This window comes from Hippichthys cyanospilos, chromosome 2 (genome assembly GCF_059441005.1).
Source record: "Hippichthys cyanospilos isolate Australia breed blue-spotted pipefish chromosome 2, RoL_Hcya_1.0, whole genome shotgun sequence".
NCBI lineage: Eukaryota > Metazoa > Chordata > Actinopteri > Syngnathiformes > Syngnathidae > Hippichthys > Hippichthys cyanospilos.
The window spans coordinates 25,381,758-25,402,649 of NC_142370.1; the positions used below are offsets into that span (position 1 = coordinate 25,381,758).

General features: G+C 40.5%; 3 protein-coding genes across 5 annotated transcripts in view; all 3 read right to left on the reverse strand.

The window, feature by feature from the left end:
• The window catches only part of LOC148427995 (segment polarity protein dishevelled homolog DVL-1-like), a 34,318-nt gene extending 30,879 nt beyond the window's left edge, over positions 1 to 3,439 (reverse strand). Inside the window, exon 1 of one of the 3 annotated variants that reach the window (XM_088440701.1) lies at positions 3,031 to 3,434. In XM_088440701.1, the coding sequence (XP_088296827.1) occupies positions 3,031 to 3,200 (170 nt within the window). In that variant the 5' untranslated portion in view covers positions 3,201 to 3,434. Of the gene's footprint in view, positions 1 to 3,030 lie in introns of all 3 variants that reach the window. The other 2 variants (XM_088440709.1, XM_088440718.1) reach the window with 2 other exon arrangements.
• A 2,677-nt stretch (positions 3,440 to 6,116) lies between these two features.
• Positions 6,117 to 15,912, reverse strand: LOC148427997 (matrix remodeling-associated protein 8-like). The gene is made up of 10 exons (XM_088440729.1): positions 15,749 to 15,912; positions 13,357 to 13,383; positions 12,964 to 13,275; positions 11,801 to 11,902; positions 11,263 to 11,724; positions 7,229 to 7,387; positions 7,120 to 7,150; positions 6,945 to 7,024; positions 6,800 to 6,853; positions 6,117 to 6,708 (listed from the first exon to the last, which is right to left on the reverse strand). The coding sequence occupies exons 1-10, from the start codon at positions 15,774 to 15,776 to the stop codon at positions 6,683 to 6,685; spliced, it is 1,281 nt and encodes a 426-aa protein (XP_088296855.1). The 5' UTR covers positions 15,777 to 15,912; the 3' UTR covers positions 6,117 to 6,682.
• A 200-nt stretch (positions 15,913 to 16,112) lies between these two features.
• On the reverse strand, positions 16,113 to 18,996 carry aurkaip1 (aurora kinase A interacting protein 1). The gene is made up of 4 exons (XM_088440742.1): positions 18,848 to 18,996; positions 18,413 to 18,513; positions 17,385 to 17,842; positions 16,113 to 16,504 (listed from the first exon to the last, which is right to left on the reverse strand). Exons 2-4 carry the CDS (start codon positions 18,462 to 18,464, stop codon positions 16,388 to 16,390), a joined length of 627 nt encoding a protein of 208 aa, XP_088296868.1. The 5' UTR covers positions 18,465 to 18,513; positions 18,848 to 18,996; the 3' UTR covers positions 16,113 to 16,387.
• Between the last annotated feature and the right edge of the window lie 1,896 nt (positions 18,997 to 20,892).

The following is a 20,892-nucleotide window of genomic DNA, read 5'->3' on the forward strand; positions in this document are numbered from 1 at the left end:
ACTTCAAGTCTCTGAACAAGCAAAGCGGGTCGCTCAATTAGCTGTTTGCCTTATGAATATTGATGATGTTATGAAAACAAAAACAAGTGAAGTATGAATTGTGCACAAATAATGCATATGGATGCAAATGTGCAGTTTGGACTCCGGTGGGAACTGGAAGGACATGTCCTCAGCAATAAAGGGACATGTCGAGCGGTTTGTCTGGCAAACCGTTTAACACATTTTGCGTGGCCATTATTTGAAAAGCTGAGAAAAAAAAAATGGCGCACATGTATTTCAGCAATCCCATAAGAAAATGGCTGTTTCTTCCAGCGCGGCAGGGGGTCTGCTACAGAGGACCTTGCATGGCTGCTAATTTACATTTCAAACAGCATCTATAACTGCAAGGGATTTGATGTTTTCCTCCTCTGCTCAGCAGTCTTCTCGTTCCTTTCCATCGGGCGGCCAGCATGGCAGCCACAAAGAGTTGCCATCCTCTATGCCTTTGACTGTCTTTGCTTCCATAGTGTGCCAGCGCCATACGCTGCGCACACAGCATGGATAGTCAAGCCTGGCTAAGGCCGGAATGCTCTCCGAAACCCCTTTGTAATGAAACTATCCTGCGTCCACAAACACAGGGCTTCTCGACACGGACCTATGTCTCAGATTGGAGAGAGCACAAATACTGTACTCTGTTTCCATAATGTGCTTGTTGATCACCTGAGGCCCAGGGAACAGCCCGCCTTACACTGCAAGAGAGGCAGGAAGCCGAGGATAAAGAGGCACACTAAGCCCGGCCTGCAACCAGGAAGAGCCGGTTTCCCTTCCAAGGTCAGGCTGCAGTGGAAATGTATGACGTCTGGGGGTGTAGACGCTGCCTGCCTTCCCACTTCCGCCAATCATATTTTTGCAATTCCAGCGTATGCTACGGGATGACCACTCATACCGGAATGAGAAACTGACATAAATATGTCATCCTCAGCGGAGGCCTGACAGATTTTCTTACTGGGACAAAGACATCACAAGGAGAGTTTGGAAGGGGGCATTCTGCAGCACTATTTAAACCTGGAATCGTCAGCAAACCCTCTCCCTCTCGCACACACACACACACACACACACACACACACACACACACTCTCAGTGTGTAGAATGTGATGAACGCACCTCGCTAAGAGACTTAGTCTGCAAGTGTCATTCTCTGACAGCAAGAGCTGACAAAGCTGAACACCACTTGCCTAAAAATGCTCCAGGCTGCGGAGTCAGTCAAGTGGAAGATTTGTTCATAATGTAAACTTGCATGTAGGTAAACAACGCAACATTACCATCATGACAAGGGCTGACCATACTCATTCTTTGTCAATGCAAACATTATATAAGATTATATTCTCAAATACAATATGCCCTTAATTTAAAATGGAATTTCTTCTGCCGTCGTATGACTGAGAAAATGACTATTTATTATGCGAAGGCTGAAGACATTCACATATTAGTTACAATTTTCATTGCTCTTTTTGGCATGCAAAAGGTTGTTTATCATTGTTTCCAACCGCTTATGAAATAATATTACAAACCTAATCTTTCAAAAATCCCATTGTACAAAAATTCAACGTTTTTACCACAATACCAACATAAAAAAAAATCATATTGCCAATGACACTATCATCAAAACACATGAACACATATTCACATTGTTCCCATTTGAAATTTTAAATATGTCACTAATTCAGTTTGCAAGCCCCACTGAAAAATCAGATTCACCCCCCAAAAATTAACCACAGAAAAATCATATTCATTTTCTATGAAATCCCATAAAACATTTACCCAATTTAAATTCCAAAAGAATTTAACATGCCAACATGTTTGTGCCTGACAAAAATAAATCACCAATCATTCCCTGAGACACAATGAAAAAAAAAAAACAATCATTAAAATTAATATAATGCAGCAGCATTCTATCTTTCCATATCATTCAATATCATTCTACATTGTTCAAAACCATTCCATCTTTAAATGTTTTTTTTCATTCACCATTTCAGTCTTCACATTCAGTTTCTCCAGACGTTGTCGATGTCTAGTTTGCGATAGATTTAATCTTATTTCGTTTCATTTTTTATTTTGGTAGCGCCGAGTGAGATAGTGTACAATCGTCACACAGTTAAATGTGTGCATGCCAATCAAATGAGACAACACAAAAGCAGTGTAAAAACAGTGATTTTACCAACAGACCGTATTCGTCTTCACTCACATTTGACGTTGTTCCAGAGGTATTCATCGGAAAATTTAGAGACGTTTGCATAGTACGGGATCATGTCAAATGTAGTCGTGTCCCGTAGGATGAGAAGGCTCCACACAATAACGCCTACGGATAAATATGGTTTTAAACAGCTATAGCTAATTTGCATGTTTTATGAAAGCAAAGCTTCAACCGCTAGGCAGAAATGCATTCTCACTATTTTGTGTGTGCGAATATGAGTCTGTGCCAATGTGCAAGCGCAGACCTATCTTAGCGATGATAATTATAGTGTCAGTTAAAATTGAAGCTTGAACGTTTGCTCAGGCGCTTGTCTGATCTCGTTCGATTAGGATTAAGACGAAAAGGGCCCCCGGAATGTTATATTGACACGTTAAATAAATTCAAAGACGCCCTCACACAAAGGATCAATTGTCGAAGCGTAATAATGACACTGCACTCTTCTAATCGGCGAGTTATTCACCTGCAGTCGGCGAGTTCCTAAAGAAACCACGCAGCAGCAACAACAACAAACTAGAACGTGTGCACGCATGCTTGTGTGCGTGTGTATGCATGCGCGTCATTATGAGCACACCGGACCGATCTAGTCTGAGCTCGAACACTCGTGTGGCTCGTCCACTGCGCACTGGACCGCCTGGAATAATGAGCAGGTGCCAAAACGCGTGGAAACACGCACAATGCTACTCGAGCGCACACTCACTCGGCTGTAGTCGGCACACGCACACTCACCCGATAATAACACAATAAGCACAACAACGGCGACGAGTGCGATTACGCGTCGACCGATCGCGGCCACTCACCCGAAATCTTGGTCCATGGATTTGAAGAAGAATTTGTAGCTGTGGACGGGTCGATTGTTGAGGACATTTTTGAAATCGGCTAAGGTGACTTTGTCGGGAGAAACTGCCAGTTTGACCAGATAGGGAGTCTCCTCCTCGTCTATGTGATAGATGATTTTGGTCTCCGCCATGAGACCGAGAGGAGGGCAAGCATTGGCAGGACTGCAACAGAATGGAACTGCAACGAGAAGGCCTGTCTGCTACGATTAGCAGCGAGCGCTTCACGCTAATAAAACAGCGTCCGCTCGAGGGACGAACCCAGCTCGGATTCCGACATGTTCGCCTTTCTGCTCCGCGGAGCTACGGTGGCTGTAAAACAGGAAGGGACAGTATACATCCTTGTGATATGCCGCCGGGAATACTGTATTGCGAGTGTTAAAGTGGCTCACTGGTGAGGCGGTGCTGGCATCTAGTGGCCTATTTGGGGAGGACGCATTCGGGATTTTCGTCTGCAGATGTACACAGATACCGCTTTTGTCCCTAACACGTACGTTGGCGTCGTTGCCATACTGGATGTGGAGAAGCGGCGAGATCTGTGATGAGACAGTGTGTAAGATTGTGATTCCATTATAAAGGAATAAATTGAATGATTGTAAATTTCAAAAACTTGCAAAGGAATGTGTTCTAAATGAACAACACATGTTGTAAATATAATCATAGGTCTAGGTATCATTAAATTAAATTACATGAAGGGGTGGCGCTTCTCTAGAGGCAACCATGTTTGTTATAGCTGCGGACAATGGCAAATGCACCATCTGCAGCACCTCCTGCTGTCCGTAGTGAAAAACGGTCCAAATCTTACACACCATCCCATTAAAAGCCGCAATTCGTTTGATGCTTGTATGGCATAGATCACTGTCAACAAGACATATTCGCGAATAACGATTCATATGAATAACTTCACGTCTGTGCACAAACCTCTCCGGTGGTTTGTCGCCTGCGGGTACGAATCTCTTGTGTATTGCCTCCTGTGACTACTACGCACAATATGCAAATTTTCTGTCACGCTATCGCGGCCCAGTCAAGTTGCTTCCCAGGAGCCAGTCAAAACCAGCCATATTAAGCACAATAATAACTTGTGCCACCATTATAAATATTAAAATCACTTTCATCATTCGGTGTTGTGGTTTAAGCAACAGTGTTTCTTCCCAAATTCGTCATCTCAGCTTCATTAGGTTCAGGTCCAGCTGCTATCATTCATTTTTTTCTGTTTTAGTTTTTTGTCCTATCTTCTTGCAGACAATCAGTAGTTGAGAAGCAGTCACTTTGTTTCACCTATTTATTGCTGAAAGGAAAACTTGTGTTTTCTTGAAGTGTTCTCTTCATCAATAACATGTACAATGGCACAAGTTAATATGGTGCATAATTTGTATACACCTGTTTTGACTGACTCCTGGGAACAATTTGCAGGGCTGTGATTCTTTGATACTGGCAACAATATTTGAATTCCTGGTAGTGCTCATTTTTTAAAAGAGAAAAAAAAATGTCGCAGGATTAATGATCTGCTCAAAGACGAATGTTTTTCTTGTGTACTCTTTATTTGCATGGTCCTTTTTACGTGCTTTTTTTTCTTGTCCGCTCTTTTTTTTTGTATGCTTCTCCGTTGTATGGTGGGTTTTTTTTTTTTTTGCGATCACCTTTTTTGCTTGCTTAGCTTTTTGTTTGTGTATTTGCACTTCAGGGCCACCTAGCTATTGCTCCCTTGTTGACAAAAAAACAAGGTACAATTGATCTATAATTTATTTTAATATAATCCATCCATCCATTGCATTTTCTTCAAATATGTGGATTTGGAGTCACAGGTCATTTTCTCAAAACCTGTGAGTCCATTTTTGTAAATTCATTTTATTTGTATTTATTTTACTTATTTAATAGGGACACTGAACATTTATGAACCTTTCTGTAAACGCGCCAGAATTGACCAAGGTCCAGCTGCTATCATCCTGCTATTATCGTTAACATTGAAGCTTGATGAGCTGCAAAAAGCTCTGTTTTCCATGCCATTAGTGTCTGTTGTCTTCATTTCCTTTCTTGACGCATGTGAGGGAGGAGCACTCACAGCTCGATTATTTTGCGTAGTGTTTGGTACTCATAGGAGGCAATCCACAGAAGAAATTCATACACACATTTGCACTCCGGCGTGAGGTCGTGTGTAGTAAAGCTTAGTAGTCGTAGAAGTGAGAGCGGTAATGCAATGACTGCACTCACTGGTTTTAGATTTTAAGTCACAAGAAAATCATTCAACCTTACACAATTTTGATCCATAGTCACGAGAAAACATTTCAGAAACACAAAATACATACCCATAGGTTTTTTGACATTGATCTTACTCCATAAGCTTGCGGATGGTAGCGATCATTTATCGCGAGGATTTTGTTCAAGGCCAACTTCACAATGGATGAGAAGTAATGAAAAAGCGACTTAAGTACGTTTTTTGTGATTAATTTGTGTTTTAAAGCTTCATGCACATACAGTATACCCAATACTTGCATACAGTAAGTATTATTTTTGCCTTGTTAGGCTCACAATCCTCACCTTCTATCTACACTGTCATATCTGTGACATTATATGTGTGTGCTGTGAAAAAGGTGTGCCTGGTCTTTTCATGGTCATTGGAATGAGCCAATGAGGATGCCTTTTGGCTGGTGATACAAACCATGAAGCCAAAGGGCAACATGACAGATATGAACATAAGCAAATACAGCATGCCCTTTTAGGGATGCTTGTCCCTCCCACGACAACTTTGATGGGCAAAAATGTTTTCAAATGTTGTTTTTTTATTGTGTTCATGATAGGATACTATTGGCACTGACCAAAAAATAAAAATGACGATTTGTTTAAAAAAAAATAAAAGAACAACATATGATTTCTTTTTGCAATCTGTGCGTGGCCCCTGCCAATACAGCTGCCACATAAGCCAGTTGGCTTAGTGTTCATATCCGTGGTTAGCATGATCTCCGGTAACAATATTTTATAAACCAAGCTTTGTGCTTAAATTTACATATTTAAAACTCGTATTCTTTTGACAAACTGGTTCCAACATGCTATTCTTAACTTTACTTATTTATTTCAGTGGAGGAAGCGAGACATAAACATTGTGAAACAATATCAATATAAAAAAAACAAGTTAGGATAGTACTGTCAAAATGTGTCACAACATTTGGTGACTTTATCCACGTACAGTAAATTAGCATTGATTTGCAAAGTACAATACAGCAGTTTGTGAAAAAAACAAAAAGAAACAAACATAAAACAGGAGAAAAAAACAACTACTGTCATACAAGAACAGATGTGAGCTAGCAGTTCTGCATGCATGCACATTACACATAAAAAGCATGCTGGAAAATGTAATAGAATGATATGGGACATTAGAACATCAAAACCTAAACAAAAAACAATGCATCTTGTATATTGTACAACAAACAATAAAATAACACAAAAGAGTGAATGCAATGAAAGTGATTGAATAAAAAGAAATGAAGGTGGAAAAAAAAACCTTGGTGTTATGTCGAGTTTCAGCAAAGGGGATGTTTCTCCTCTGCTTTGTTGGCTTTCTTTATCCTTTCTCCCACGTCATTAGCCCTGGTCCTGCCAGCAGCGTCTTCGAAGCTCCTCACTTCCACAGTTTCCCATCAAAGTCTGCGTGAAGATGGGAGGAGGAGGAGGTGCAAATGTTTATTTGCTGTGGAAGTGAGGTGATGTAACTGCTCTGTATTCTGTCATGGCTCACCCTTGTTGCAGTCTTTGCTCAAGTCTCTTTCTTTCAGGAGGTTATTTTTGTAATCTGGGCAGTACACGCAGGAACACACACACACACGTGCACGTAAAATCAAGTTTCATTTTCTATTTCGACAGAGTTACAGAATGTGACTTACCTGAATTCAGTGGCTCTCGGTTGAAGGTCTGCAGCTCTGTGCATTCCACTGAGCATTCGCCTTCATTTATGACGTTCGTCCTGCACAGACATCGTTTTTTGTTTTGTTTGTGTTTTTGTTACAAATACATTCAGTGAACTTAGATTTTATTTTCAGTAGCTCTTATAAATCTTACTCGTCATATCTGCGCAGATCATATGCCACGCCTGCAAAAGAAAATTTGAATAATCAAAAGACCGTATCCTCTTGAGTGTATTTGATTAAATGATAAATGATAACAATACCTCTCTTTTTACGCCGCCGCGTCAGCACAATGATGGCGACTAGGATGAAGGCCACAAGCAGTAAGGTTGCCAGGAAGTAGCCCAAGTGCTGCACGAAATAGCCTCGTTGCTCAGGGAGGATGACGTTCACCACATGAGGGCTCTCAACCTCTTCGATCCCTGGAAATATGAACAAGGGGATCATTTAAACACTTGAGATGACTCAAGATGATCTTCACTTGTGAAAAATGGATCAGCATAATGGATATACATGCATATAAAGTGATACTTTTTATCTTACGTGAAAAAATGACCAATATAACTGCAGCGTACTGAGTCAGTAGTGAAAACGTTTATTGTGTGTCTTTGTTATATAGTGCCCTCAAATGGCCACGCCTTGCACAACGGGGAGTAATACAGTGACAAAAACTGTTGTTTGATGTTGTTTTTTCCTTTTGCATTTAACCAAGTACTTTTAAAAATCTATCTTTTTGTAAAGTACAATCAGATGTTTCTACAACATGTTTAGGAGCATTCGAAAAGCTATGAGCCCTTTTGCAATTATGCCATAACTCAGTATAATTTGGGGTTGATCCCTGATATTGGTGGAATTCACTTTTTGGAGATAGTTTTGGTTCCTTTCATGAAAAATATCGGGGTTCACTGTATGTAAACATATCTTCTTTTTTTTTTAATCCTTTCGCAGTTTTTTCTTGTCCATTTCTGTTTTCCAAAGTCAAAGAGAGAAAAAGCAGAGACCAGAGATTTAATGTCAAAATTCTTGTCCCCAGTAATGACTTCCAGACCCATTTTTCCCCTCCTCAGAAAAAAAAAAACAGGCTGACCACAAACGAGGGGAAAAGTGTGAGGACAGACAAATTCTCTTATGTGGTCTGTCTGCATGTTGTTTTTTTATTCTCTTTGTCACTCTTTTCTACGTCATGTGTAATGTACATTCCCGCTTTCCTTTTTTAGACTGGAAAATAACTCAAGAGACTTTAAGCTGCCACAAAGTTAGCTGTGAAAAATTCTCTGTGTGAATTGTCTTATTTTTAGAAAAACTACTCCTGTGATGCAGAGTAGCCCTATGCTAAAAAGAAAAGGTATTACTACAGCATACAGTAAATAAGCAAAACACTGGACAGTGACAATGTCAATCAAAACCGAGCATTACAAACAATCCCTTGCGTACACATTAACTCACCTTCATTTTGGTGTGTTACAGCCATTTTCCAAAATAAAGTTAAGTTATTTTCCCCCTTTGAAAACTCTACACAACGTCCTAAACACAACTTTTTTCCCCCCACTTCTTTACTCATTAGATAGTAGTGATATATCTATGCCTAATCAGTACTGTAACCAGTTTAAGGTTGTAACAAAAACATAGAAGAAAAAAATAGAAGAATGGCATCAACGCTCTTTTTGCTTTTATTATCTGTTTAGAATATGCATTTCACTCTTGTTTACTTCTACTTTCTAGTAATACTGTATATGGGACAGCATTACGAGGGCAGTGATATTTCCTAACTGTCTTCACGGATAACGTGGAGTAATATAACTTTATTCTTAATGCTGAATTCTTAATGGTATTTCTGTAAAACACTACATTCATAATGTGCCAATGGCAAAAGGGACCCAACACTCCTTTCTGTATGTTTGGAATAAACAGCAACTGTTCAAAAAAATCTAATGATACTCTCCTTCAGTTTATACAACTTTAGATGAATTTCAAATGGCCTCAGCCAATGGAAATTACATTTTACAGTAACTGTCTTTGGGTTGGCCATATTCAGTGTGAGGTAGAAAAAGAACATCAAACTGACATTTGAAATTTCTAATTGAAACTATAAGAGGGGAAAAAATTGCAATGGGGTCATTTTCCCGAATCGTTCTGCCGTAGTAAGTGTTAACAGATCAGTTCACACACCGCATTCTCCACCAAAACCACTGACCTTGTCTGCTGTGGGAGACACATCATTTGCAAGTCAATAATGTGGAAGTGCCAGTTATACAAAAGCCTTTTTTCAACTATCTGAGCATTTGCAGGAATCTATTTACCTTCTGTCAAGACAGAATACAGTAGCGAAACCTCTTGTTTGTCATGCTTTAACAGATTAAAGCTGTCATGTTAATGACAGCAAACTGATGTTTTGTTTTTTTTATTGTCCAAAGGCAGCAGTAATAACTGAGCCTAATTCTTATTGAAAGGCCATCAATCCCCAGATGCGAACAGAGCAATTCGCTGCAGGGTGAGGGGGATCTTCACTCTGACAGCATATTCCCCCACCCCCGCATGACACAGCTGGTCAAGATGTTGAACAGATGCATCAGACTTCCGCCAACCGCTGGTAAACATGCCTCCACCCAAGGCCGATACACATCAGCTGAGAAAATAACCGAGACCCAGCGAAGCAAGGGATAATCAACCAAAGGCAGGATCGAGTTTAATGTCGGCACGCATGCTCGGAATTTTTAGGAAACTGGGTCAAACGCGGAGAGAAATGTCCCTCCGCACCCTAAATTGCTGGCGCCTACATGGCTTTGAGCTGTTGAAACGTCTTCGGATGGATTTTAAAAGAGTAAAACAAAATGACATCATTGTTTTTTTTAAACATCCACTGCAACCCGCTTTGTTAGTGCCTTATAATCTCTTCTTTGCTTCGGCATGAGAAAATAGCCATGAAGAGAGACCTGACTTAACTGACAAACTATGCTTAGAAATGCAACTGCAGCTGTGCTGCCCCTCTTCTCATTTCAGTTGGATTACAACAAGGAAAAGTATTAGGCACTCCTATGTGTAGAAGAAAAATGTGTTGATGTCCCTGTAAAGTGAGAAAATATATACCTGGTACATCGGTTAACACCCCGCCCTGGGTCACACCTAAACTGGGTCACACCTAAACTAATGAACTATTTTCGTTTTATATATTATTTTTATATATTATTTGTATCTATATAAGAACACAACAAACGGTGATTTTTCATCTTCGCAATATCGCTAAAATTGGCCCTATTCTGTCTCCTAGCGATGCCGAAACATTAATGAATGCATTTGTTACATCGCGCTTTGACTATTGTAACGTTTTGTTTTCTGGGCTTCCCATGTCCTGCATCAAAAGTCTGCAGTCTGTACAAAATGCGGCAGCGAGACTCTTGACAAAGACGAGAAAGTTCGATCATCTTACTCTGATACTTGCTGACCCGCATTGATTTCCAATACACCTGAGATGTGATTTTAAGCTATTGTTAATTACTTATAAAATTTTACACGGTTTAGCTCCTTCCTATCTCCTCGACTTAGCAACATCATAAGTTCCACCCCGACAACTTTGGTCACAAAATGCCAGGTTGTTATCGATCCTCCGGGTTAAAAAGAAGTCCGCGGGATCAAGGGCTTTTTCCATTCGTGCGGCAGTACTCTGGAATGCCCAGAAGGAGAAGGAGAAAAGGCCAAGTCAAGAGAGAGGTGACGAGCCTACAAGTTAAAAAAAACAAAAAAGAAAAGTTTCTAACAGGCAATATCAGGAGTCCTACTTGAAATTTGAGCATTACTTTCCAGGCAAACCGGACCCACAAACAGACAAGGAATGGGTTCTCGACCCATTTGTTACGGAACCAAACCAGATGAGCTCGCAAATGGCGGCAGCCTTAAAAGTAATTTTGAGACTCTCGACAACGCATCTGTGAAGAGAGAAAAGCTGAGGTCTCCATTAGTTTGGCGTCAGTGGTGGGTTTCTATTTTATGTGCACTTTATATCCCCCCCCCCCCCCCCCCCCCCCCCCCGATGGCTGAGAAAAGCACGCAAATGACGGTAGTCTTAAAAGGAAGTTTGCAACCCTCGACAACCTATTTATGTGAAAAGAGAAACAAGCTGAGGGCTCCTACGGGTTTGGTGCACTTTAGATTCACCGGTCAACTGGTCTGTGGTGATAAAAAGGTTGGGGACACCTGCTCTAGAGCGTCCACTTTTGAGGGCCACCCTAAGGGAAGGTGCATTTTTGGGGTTACTGTATGACTAGTGGACCAACTACATATGGCAATATGGCAGGCTTACTTGGTTCAGGTTCCCCCTTGTGGAAGACCATTGACGTTGTGGTCGGCTCTGACGGCAGTGATGGTACCACAGTGAGTCTAAAGATTCGTCTTTCGTGTAGGCCACAATAGTGGTGGTGAAGGTGGCAGGAGTACAAGCCTTTATCAACCGGCTTTAAGTCAGAAATGGAGAGGGAAAAGTCGCCGACTGTAAAAGCATCCTCGACCACACTCATCTTCTTGTCAGCAAAGAGCGGCCCGTAATCACGACGCTCCCCTGAAGCGTAGAGGTCCACCAGGCGATCGGCTCTATCTGGACGCACCCCTGGGGGCTGAAAATCCCAGTGGGCCACCTGTTGCTGGTCCTCCTGGAGGCCGTCTCTCCACAGAGGGTTCCGATTGACGCACGGCAACACCACCGAGCTGCCTAACAATACCACGAAGATGGTCTTCTCTCCATCCCAGTAGCGCTTCTCCTTGTTAGCTGCGAAGCGCGGAATGCTCTTAAAGTCATGGTAGGCATTAGAACAAATGCAAAAACGCAACTCGGTAAGTCTCACCTGACTTGGTTACATTGAGCTGGATCTGAACAGACTGTTGATTCAGGCAATAGTGATGGTGCAGATTACACGTGTATACTCCTCGGTCACTTTGCACCACATCTGGTGGAACAATGAATCGCAGTTCATAAAAATTAAGTCAATTAAACAAAGTCAATTCAGAAATGTTTTCAAAATACATTACAAATGTTGGAAGGTAATTGCGCAAACACCGACGACACCTATGTACGTAATACTTATACTATAGCGTTAGCGACTGTGATTTTTCAGATTTTTTTGGGGGGTGGATACAATAGTTTTTACTGACACGTATTTGCAGCAGCATCCATTTTAGAAAGAAAAAAAAAAAAGCAGGTTCGGAGCACTAGTATCGTGACCGTTAAAAGATGAGTGGAGCACAGTTTCAGCGCAGTCAGAGGGAAGCCCACAGCATCCGACAGCAGAAAAAATGGCTTAATAGTTTAAGATTTTGAAGCCGCCTTTCATATACTTGATTGTTTTCAATCATTCAAATTTGCCAGGGTTATAAACAACACTGGTGTCTGTGGTGTGTCAAGTTTCGATGAAATACACATTATTTTATTTTTAAACCAGAGTTGTACGTCATCACTCTGCGACAAACATGTCGCTCTGATTTCAAATGCGCTACTTGTGCTTGAGAATCAACATGCATGCCCGTCACCCCAAAACTGCCTTGGTTGTAACTGTTCTCCAGGTGCTAGCTGCTTGGTTATTGTTGCACGCCCAAACACGGTTCCACTTCATATGTGGCATAACAATGGTACGTCCAAGGGATATTTCCCGTTAAGAGACAGACATTCTTTCTGATTGGACAGAATTCAGTGAAACTACTGCCGCCTATCGGTTTGGCATTAAACGAACAAAGCTATATGGACGGAATTTTTTTTTTACACACAGAGGGGTGAATTATGTGGGTTTACATGCAGCCAAGGCCTAAAATAGCAAAAGAAAATAACGCAGGGGCTTTTGAACAGTTTTAGAAAAGAGAAAGTTGAAATGTTGCAAGGTATGTACTACAATGTGATTTTGGGGATTACAAACCCAAGATTATACATTTAGAGTGTTTTACAGTTACCGGCAGCTGGACAGCCAGGCACTAATGTCAGCTGGCATAGGTGTGATAGAAGGATGCAGAGACTTACTGTTGATAACGAGGGAGAAGTTGCCATCTTTGAACGCAGAGCCCGGAATGGAAATGCGATCCTTGTTGAAGTTATTGTAGACCCTCAGGCGGGCCCCAGGAGACATGTCAAGGACTCGTTCCACTGAGTATTTGGGAGTGCTGCGCATTACGTCCCAATGCACCACCCTTTGACGGTCCTTCAGTCTGTCCTGGGTCCACACCATGCGAGAGCTATGGCAAGGCAGGACAGCCGTACTCCCTACAGGGAGTGTGATGTTCTTGGCTTCAACCACCACACCAAGTCTGCTGTTGCTGGTCCTCTGACCCCATGCTGATGTCGTAAACAAACACATGGACTTAGAACAACACCGATAATTACAAACATAAGCCGTCAGCAAATGAATTGCTTTACCTTCTGGCAGGAAGAGCACAGCAAGAACTAAAACAGAAAAATGGCCAGTTAAAGTAGCTTGCTCTTGCATCACTTTTACCTCCTCATTCATTTTGACCTTAGGTAGACATTAAGAGAAGCTGCAAACTTATTTGCATGAACAAATGCAGTTAGCAAAACAAGAGAAAGCTTTTAGGCAGGAGGTCAAGACATCCTCCTCAAATACATGTTTTTTCCATTTGTGTGACGTTTTTGTTTACCGAGGGAGTGTGTTTATGGGGACAGCTGGTGTTGCACACAGAAGCTTTATTCATTCGGGCTATGATTTTTAGGGGATGAAGGAGGTAGCTGGCTGTAGTCCTAAAGGCTGCTGTCATTTGGAAATGGTGTTTGTTTTTTTTTGTTTTTTTTATTGCCTCTGTCTGCCAGGAGGGTGGCATTAATATGTCTGCGTGTCAACACAAATTTCTATTATAATGTACCTTATGTGATGATTACGTTCATACCCTTGAAATACAAAACTAATCTTGAGTTGAGTTTGTGTCCTAACAAACACAAAACTATAGTTAAGTCACTTGTTTCCCAAAAGTACTGCAAAGCACAAAAAAATGCAGTAAAACCTTCTAGTGATGTGGCAGCATTGTAAAAATTAATGCCGCAAAAAAAAATGATATGGCCATTTGCCAATTGGATGTTAAAATCTGACAATTTGCAACCACAGCAATTGGATAAACATTATCCCAGAGATTAAGCCAAAATGTGCGTGTCAAGTACAAAATATGCCTTTACTCTGCACAATGTGTGTGATTCATGGATATCAGGGCTGTGTCAGATGGTTACTCACTGCCACATCACAGCAACTGAGAATAAACCTGTGCAGCTGCAGAACGAGCAACAAGTAGAAAAGCACATTCAGGGGCTGGTATGTGTGTAGTCATTTGAATGTGGAAAGCCACATTTTACAGGTAGTTTTCATGTTTGGCTTTTCCACTTCAACACAATATGAATTTTTATAACTAGCCAGAGATCCACCCTTTTGGAATTAACAACAAAGAATGTAAACTACTCAAAAGTATAGTAGTTTAGAATAATAGTTTCAAAATACACCCATCAGTCTATTGGGTACATCTTATCGAGATTCAAATTGAAACTTGAGTTCTTGCCATGCCCTAGACTGGTCGCCAGCCAATCACAGGGCACACAGAGTCAAACAAACACAATCTCTTTCACATCTAAGTCCAAGGTTAAGTTTTAAACGTGTCTTCAATCTAGCATATTATTTTGAAATGTGTGAAGATGCTAGATTCAAATCCTGAATCTTCTGAGAACAGCTGAGGCAGATATGTAACAAAATGTTATATGACATGAATTACATGATCTATTTACATAGGACACACAACTATTTTGGTGACCCCTAACGTCACCCGCGGAACAGTACAAAATTGCAATAATATTTCAGTCACTCTTAGTTTTGAAGTGGACCAATTAAGAGCTGATTTTGACAAATACTAGTACAGTACTCGAAACTGACACCCCAAAATCAATGCATCATTCCGGGCTAGTGATGATGGAATGTTGATTAATATTCATAAGGTTACGTGGTTAAAGGTTTCTTTCTATTGAACAAGTCATGAAGATTTTGTTTGGAATTGGAAAAAAAATCTAATTCTATGGCCTTTATTACACTAAAATTGTATCGAAATGTTGATGTGTTAGCAGGGCAACGGGACTACTGTAAGGCAAGTCTGAAAGTGGTCCCTCGGCCCACAAGGTTTGAGCACACTCAGGCACACTTTTTATCAACGACATTGTATTTGTTGCAGATCACAAATGAATGTACAGTAACTTGCTGCACCATGAACGGTTTTGACACACAATCACTTTTTTCTGTTACTTCAATAAAAGGACAAAAAAAAAATCCTCATGTTTCACACTCTTGGCAGAAAACTCTCATTAGGGCCATTTTTTTTTTTTTTATGAGGGACTTCTGAAAAATGCTGAGGCTTCACTCCGACCTCCACTAACAAGAAACACATTGAGCCGAAAACATACAAAAAATCCCCAGGCCAAGACAACACTGTTACAAATAAAGGCTGCAATTCACTTCGTCTCTTCTTCTGCCGTATACACATTTCAGATGTGTAGTACTGACCCAGATAATGAAAATCAACACTAAAACAAAGTTCGGTAGAATGTCAGCACTTCAGCAAGATCCTCTTTTTCAAATTAAGTGCATAGATTTAACGAGCAGCGGGTAGAAATGCGAACTATTGACTGCAAGTGTATTTTCTAAGTGTGCTCCAAAAACAAGACAAACAAAAAAAACAAACACCTGAAAGAATATAACTTTATCGGCTTTCGGTTCCTAAGTTATCATTTAAGCTTCTCTAAAACAAGAATATTTATAGCTTACCAGGCAGCAGAGTCTTGTAGACGTGCATGTCTAGCACGCAGTGGACAAACGGCACCACAAAGAACTTCAGAGCGGACCGAACTGCATTTGTTTTTGGTCGCGCACGTCTGGCTCTGGATGCCTACAGACACAGTCCAGACGCCCCGCCTCCCCCACCACGTATATGAAATTCAACACTGGCAAACTAGCACAAGAGACATATATAACAAACTACGCTAATGATAATCACTTTGTTGATAATAAACTGACCCCCTCCCCCCCACCCACACACACACACACACACACACTTGTTTTTTTCCCTCAACTTGCTCTGAATCAGAGGGGCTTCTTCCTTCTTTTTTTTTTAAATAACCAAATACACACAAATGTTTCATCAATTTAATTTTCCTTGAAAGAATGTCTAGACAGCCTTGGATCAAGTTGCGGTAATTGCGGTGGGGACGTTTCTCATTTGGCACACTACCGCCACCTAGAGGATTTATGGCGAACTTAGCATGAGCCAATGGAAACCGCGGTGATGGGAGACACGCGTCATCAATTTTCTGGACTTCCGACATGGTTTAATTAATTAAAAACACAAAACAACAAGGGACATAGTAAGCAAGTTGTCTAGTGTGAAAAATTATCCCCAAATGTATCTCAGTCCCTTCTGTTTCCGTATTGTTTAATGAAGAGCTTGGGTGTGTTCCATCCCTCTGGAGCCTTCTTCAATCCTGCACGCTTCCAAATCCTTTTCAGGTCTTCCTCAAAACGTTTCTGTACAAAGCAAACAAGACTTAAAAATCAAAAAATCAATTCATCATTGAAAACAAGACGTTCTCTGAGCTTTGACTCCATAGCGTAGTTTGATTTTGAATGACTATCAATTTTATTTTTCTCTATTTAAAAACAAGCAAATGATAAACAAGTCTTCAGATACGCATTTGCAAATCCCCACCCGCATTTGAGACTTCTGTGCAAAAGTCACATGTAAGAATGCAGCCAATCAGCCATTCAAATCAAAGTACACAACAGTGGCTCTCATTACAAAGTTGTGGAATCTCGTTACCGATTTGTTACTCTTATTATGCATTTGTGGATTCACATTACACAATTGTGACTTATTACATATTTGTGACTGTGGTTACGGATATGATCTTTTAAGACATTTGTAAATACTTTTGCTACAATAACGGCCCCATTATGTACTGTTGAGCACTTCATAGTGGCCAAATGCCAGGCTTTTGTGCTACTCCAACTATTTAAGTTGATTCTTATTAAAGTTCAGTTCCTATGTAAAGTTCAGATGTTCTCGTAGGCTTTAAATGTGCTACCACCCACCCTTTCTTTTTAGGACCTGAACATTTTATGCACTCATGGGTGTTTCAAATTGTTTGAAATTCCCAGCACCATGACTAAGTGCCAAAGAATAAATGACGTAAATATGATCGAAAGCATGATTTTGCCACCAGTATTCGGTGCTGGATGTATGGAATTTTTTGGTGGTGGTGAAATGTTGTATAACGTTCATCGTTCATACAGATGGTGGATTTATCAACCACTGGATGTGATCGAGGAAGCGTTGGAAGGATCGAGAAAAACAACCTGAAACGATGTCTATTCTTATCCGACCAAAGAATCAAGAGCAAAAACCTACTTGTTTTTTCCTGCCCCTGATCTCCAGCACTCTCTTCCTCTGGAATTTTGTCCGTTTTAACAGCTTCTTGTACTTGTGCCGGTTCATTTTGCGTCGTCGGATCTTCAAAACATTTCTACAACTGAGGGGTGTGGCCACGCTGTCATGATCCTTGTGAACGTGTACACAAACGGGTGGCAGCACCTTCTCCTCTAGCAGCTCCACATGCTCTTGCTGTGGTGGCGCAGACTCCGGCAGAGTGGGAAGAGTGTAGCGTAGCGACAGCCATGTTTCCAAAGGACTTACTGACAGTTTACGAGGCACAAGCGCCTCATCAAGCTCCGGCTCAAGTTGGACCCATCGAGGTGGGTATCTGTTGTTGGCTGCTGTGGAGTAGCGTCGTGGTTTTTTATTGAGTGACAAACTGGATGCAGGAACTGCCAGCTGCACACGTTCCCTTAAGATATCTCCATGGCAAACTAGTCAAAAGGAAAGGAAAGACCAGACATGAGCACATCAGAGTGCATAAATCTCCCGTAGAAAGAGAGAACAGCCGTCCAGGAACACTGATGCATTGACTCGTGCGTTGAACTCATAAGAGCAAAATTCTGCTGTCAGTTCGCGTATTGCTTTAAGAAAAGTCCAATGACAGCTACAGACACCTGTATCAGATCACATGACCAATACAGCTGCTGTAAGGCTCAGTCGGTACCTTTAACATTGGCACTAACTTTATAAGGAAAAGCATCTGTCAGTAGGTTCGCAAGTCTTTGAATTCTTCCGCAAGACTTGGTTGTTTGAATAATGTGCGGACTGGTTGTGTGAAATGCAGGCTAGTTTTTGCATAAACATTAGCAAATATGCAGTGAGTTAGCTGGGACAGCAAAGACATATAGGCCTACTGTGGCATTAAGGAACAAATGCAAGGCGGTTTGGGGATTTGTCTTTGTTATGTTGAGAATTCTGTTGTAGGAAGTTAGAAGAACCAACAGAGAAAACACTAAAAACTATCTAAAAAATAACAACAATATACTCGTGGTCATACTTACAGGTTCCCCTGTGTAGTAGACGGAGACGAGGGATGAGTTTTGATGTAAACATTGTTGTTGATCATCAACATCGAGTCATGAGGAACAGGTTGCCAAGACGTCTTGAAGCGTCATTATGGAAAAAAGTAATGAAAGGCGAGTGCAGTGTGACAATATGATAACATAACTAAGAGTTTGATTGAACACAGCCCGTAGTTGTCTTTTAGGTCAATAATCTATAAAGATTTACACAGATAACAACTTGACCTAAGCGGCAAATTACATTTTCTGTTCCAATTTCCCGTTGACCCTCTGCCAGCAATAATTATTGCTAATGCTAGCCCTAATATAGCTCCCGAATTTACGATATATTTAAAAATTTATGAAGCATTTTTTTAGATTCATGGATCCAAAATGGAGGTACTGCATAAGTTCAACAAATACATTTTACTTTACCAACAACGTATGAAGAACGACCTCAATGTGTTAGCCGTTTTATAGGGCACGATGCACAGCTTCCGCTCGGTGTCACACAAACTGCACGCGTTTCCGGGTTCGGCTAGCTGTGAAAGATTCCGCAAACGCTCACAAAAAGGGCATTTTACATTTTTTGCTTTAAACGCTGTGTTACTCGTTATAATTTGATTGATTATTTCATGAGTTATATCAAATATGTAAGTAAAGTCAATTAAATAGCAACTCGAACCGTGCTCCTTGGGATTTTCCGTTTTAGCTGGCATTTATGGAACGTAAAACGTAAAATATTATGAAAAGATTCAACGAAGACGGCAGCGTAACATGTTCAACCAACTCTGAATTTAGTTTAAGAAGGTTGATATGTTTTTGTTTTGTTTAAAAAAAATTATAAGCACTCAACGATGATTCAGTATTAATTTGTCGACATTGAAGTCGAGTTTTAAAAACACCATAGACTCTACATTGTATTTTGTTTTGTTTGATAAAAGATCAATTTTTAAATAGAGTTGAGTGTAATCTGTGTTTGCTTTAAATTTTTTGTCCTGCAGCGAAGAGTTTCGGGGAAGGTGTTTGTGTGTTAAAAGGTCTTTCATAATTATTACACATCACCTAAATTAAATTACAGTACTTTACATTACTGCCATTCTATTGTTTCAGGAAGGATTTTTTTTTTTTTTGTCGTTGCAAAGAAAACGTTGATTAAACATTTTATCAACCTTGGGCTTTCTCAACATAGACTCACTGTTTAGGCCAGCCACGTTTCAACATTGACTTAAAATTGGTTCACTCTTATTTTGCAATCTAGAAAATTAAAATTCGCGTCTGATTAACACAGCCTTTTCAAGATACAAGGAAACAGTCACTATTTTGAGTTAGTATCAGCCAAAAACAAAACTCGTAAAGTTTGTTGCAGTCAACAGTTATTTTAATGGTTTCGGTAAGTCAAAACAAACAAACGGATCTAGAGCCGTACCCATTCAGACGCACCGGATTGTGTGACTGCAGGAAGTCCCCCAAATTCAATCATTAAATTTGCAAACAATATACATGAAAAATGTTGAGTTTTTCCATTACTATACTGGTAGTTAAATATCTTAAGTAAGACAAAGGCCTATATTACAATTGACATTACAACGTCATTTTTTTCCCAGCAGGTGGCGACAAATACCAGGAAAACTCGATAATGGGCAACAAAACGATATGCCGCAATCAAAATGACAACTGTGAGCCTTGATCTAAAATTATCGTTCTTTGTGATACTAAGTGGAATAATTAGTAATAATAATAATTTGTATTATTAAAAAAAAGTGCAATGAGTAAATTCAAACATTCCATGTGAATGCATATATCTGGAAAGACCTCAGTCAAACCGGCATACAATGTAAATTCAGTGAACCTAGAAAATGATAGTTTTGTGTAGTTGTGCAGCATCCGCATGAAGACACACGTTGCCTGGTTTACGCGACCGAGTGAGTGCCTGTGTATTGACCTTTGACTGGTACCACTCATGTTTAAAACCTGTGCGTTAATCTGTCCTGTCAGTATAAATTAAGGTGTTATCTTCTGAGCACTGGAAACGATTAAGCCTATCAGAGTGATACCTTATAGGTGTGTGAGTTCTTGGTTTTTGGTGTTTGGGACCCAATTCCGGGTTTACCGTCTTTGTGGGAATCTCTTGCACTGGGGAGGACCATTTTGGTGTATCCCACAAGTTCAGATCACTTTCTGAGGGTCAAGACTTGCTTTCAGAGGTTCGATTTGGATTTTTTTTTAGGTTAGGTTAAGGGTAAGGGTTGCCCAATCCGTGGTGATGGTTAAGATTAGGTGGTAGGAAATAAATTACGTCAATAAGATGCCCCCATTACGACAGAAGAAAAAAAAAGTGTGTGTGAGATCTGTGTGCTAGTTTGTAACACAGAACTGGCCTTCCAAGATGTGAGCTATCCTCCTACGTGGAACCATTTGGCCCTTCAGAAAAGGTCTTAAACCTGGAGCACCAATGTGACTGCATGTGTCTGAGCTAA

Excerpts from the sequence above, each read along its gene's own strand:
- LOC148427997 (XM_088440729.1), bottom strand. The coding sequence starts at position 15,776 with ATGCACGTCTACAAGACTCTGCTGCCTG. Across the intron at positions 13,276-13,356 it reads TGTGCTCTTCCTGCCAGAAG|CATGGGGTCAGAGGACCAGC; the intron begins GTAAAGCAATTC and ends TTACGACATCAG. Across the intron at positions 11,903-12,963 it reads CTTCTCCCTCGTTATCAACA|ATGTGGTGCAAAGTGACCGA; the intron begins GTAAGTCTCTGC and ends TTGTTCCACCAG.
- aurkaip1 (XM_088440742.1), bottom strand. The coding sequence starts at position 18,464 with ATGTTTACATCAAAACTCATCCCTCGTCTCCGTCTACTACACAGGGGA. Across the intron at positions 17,843-18,412 it reads TCTACTACACAGGGGAACCT|TTTGCCATGGAGATATCTTA; the intron begins GTAAGTATGACC and ends CCTTTTGACTAG. Across the intron at positions 16,505-17,384 it reads TCAGGGGCAGGAAAAAACAA|AAACGTTTTGAGGAAGACCT; the intron begins GTAGGTTTTTGC and ends TGCTTTGTACAG.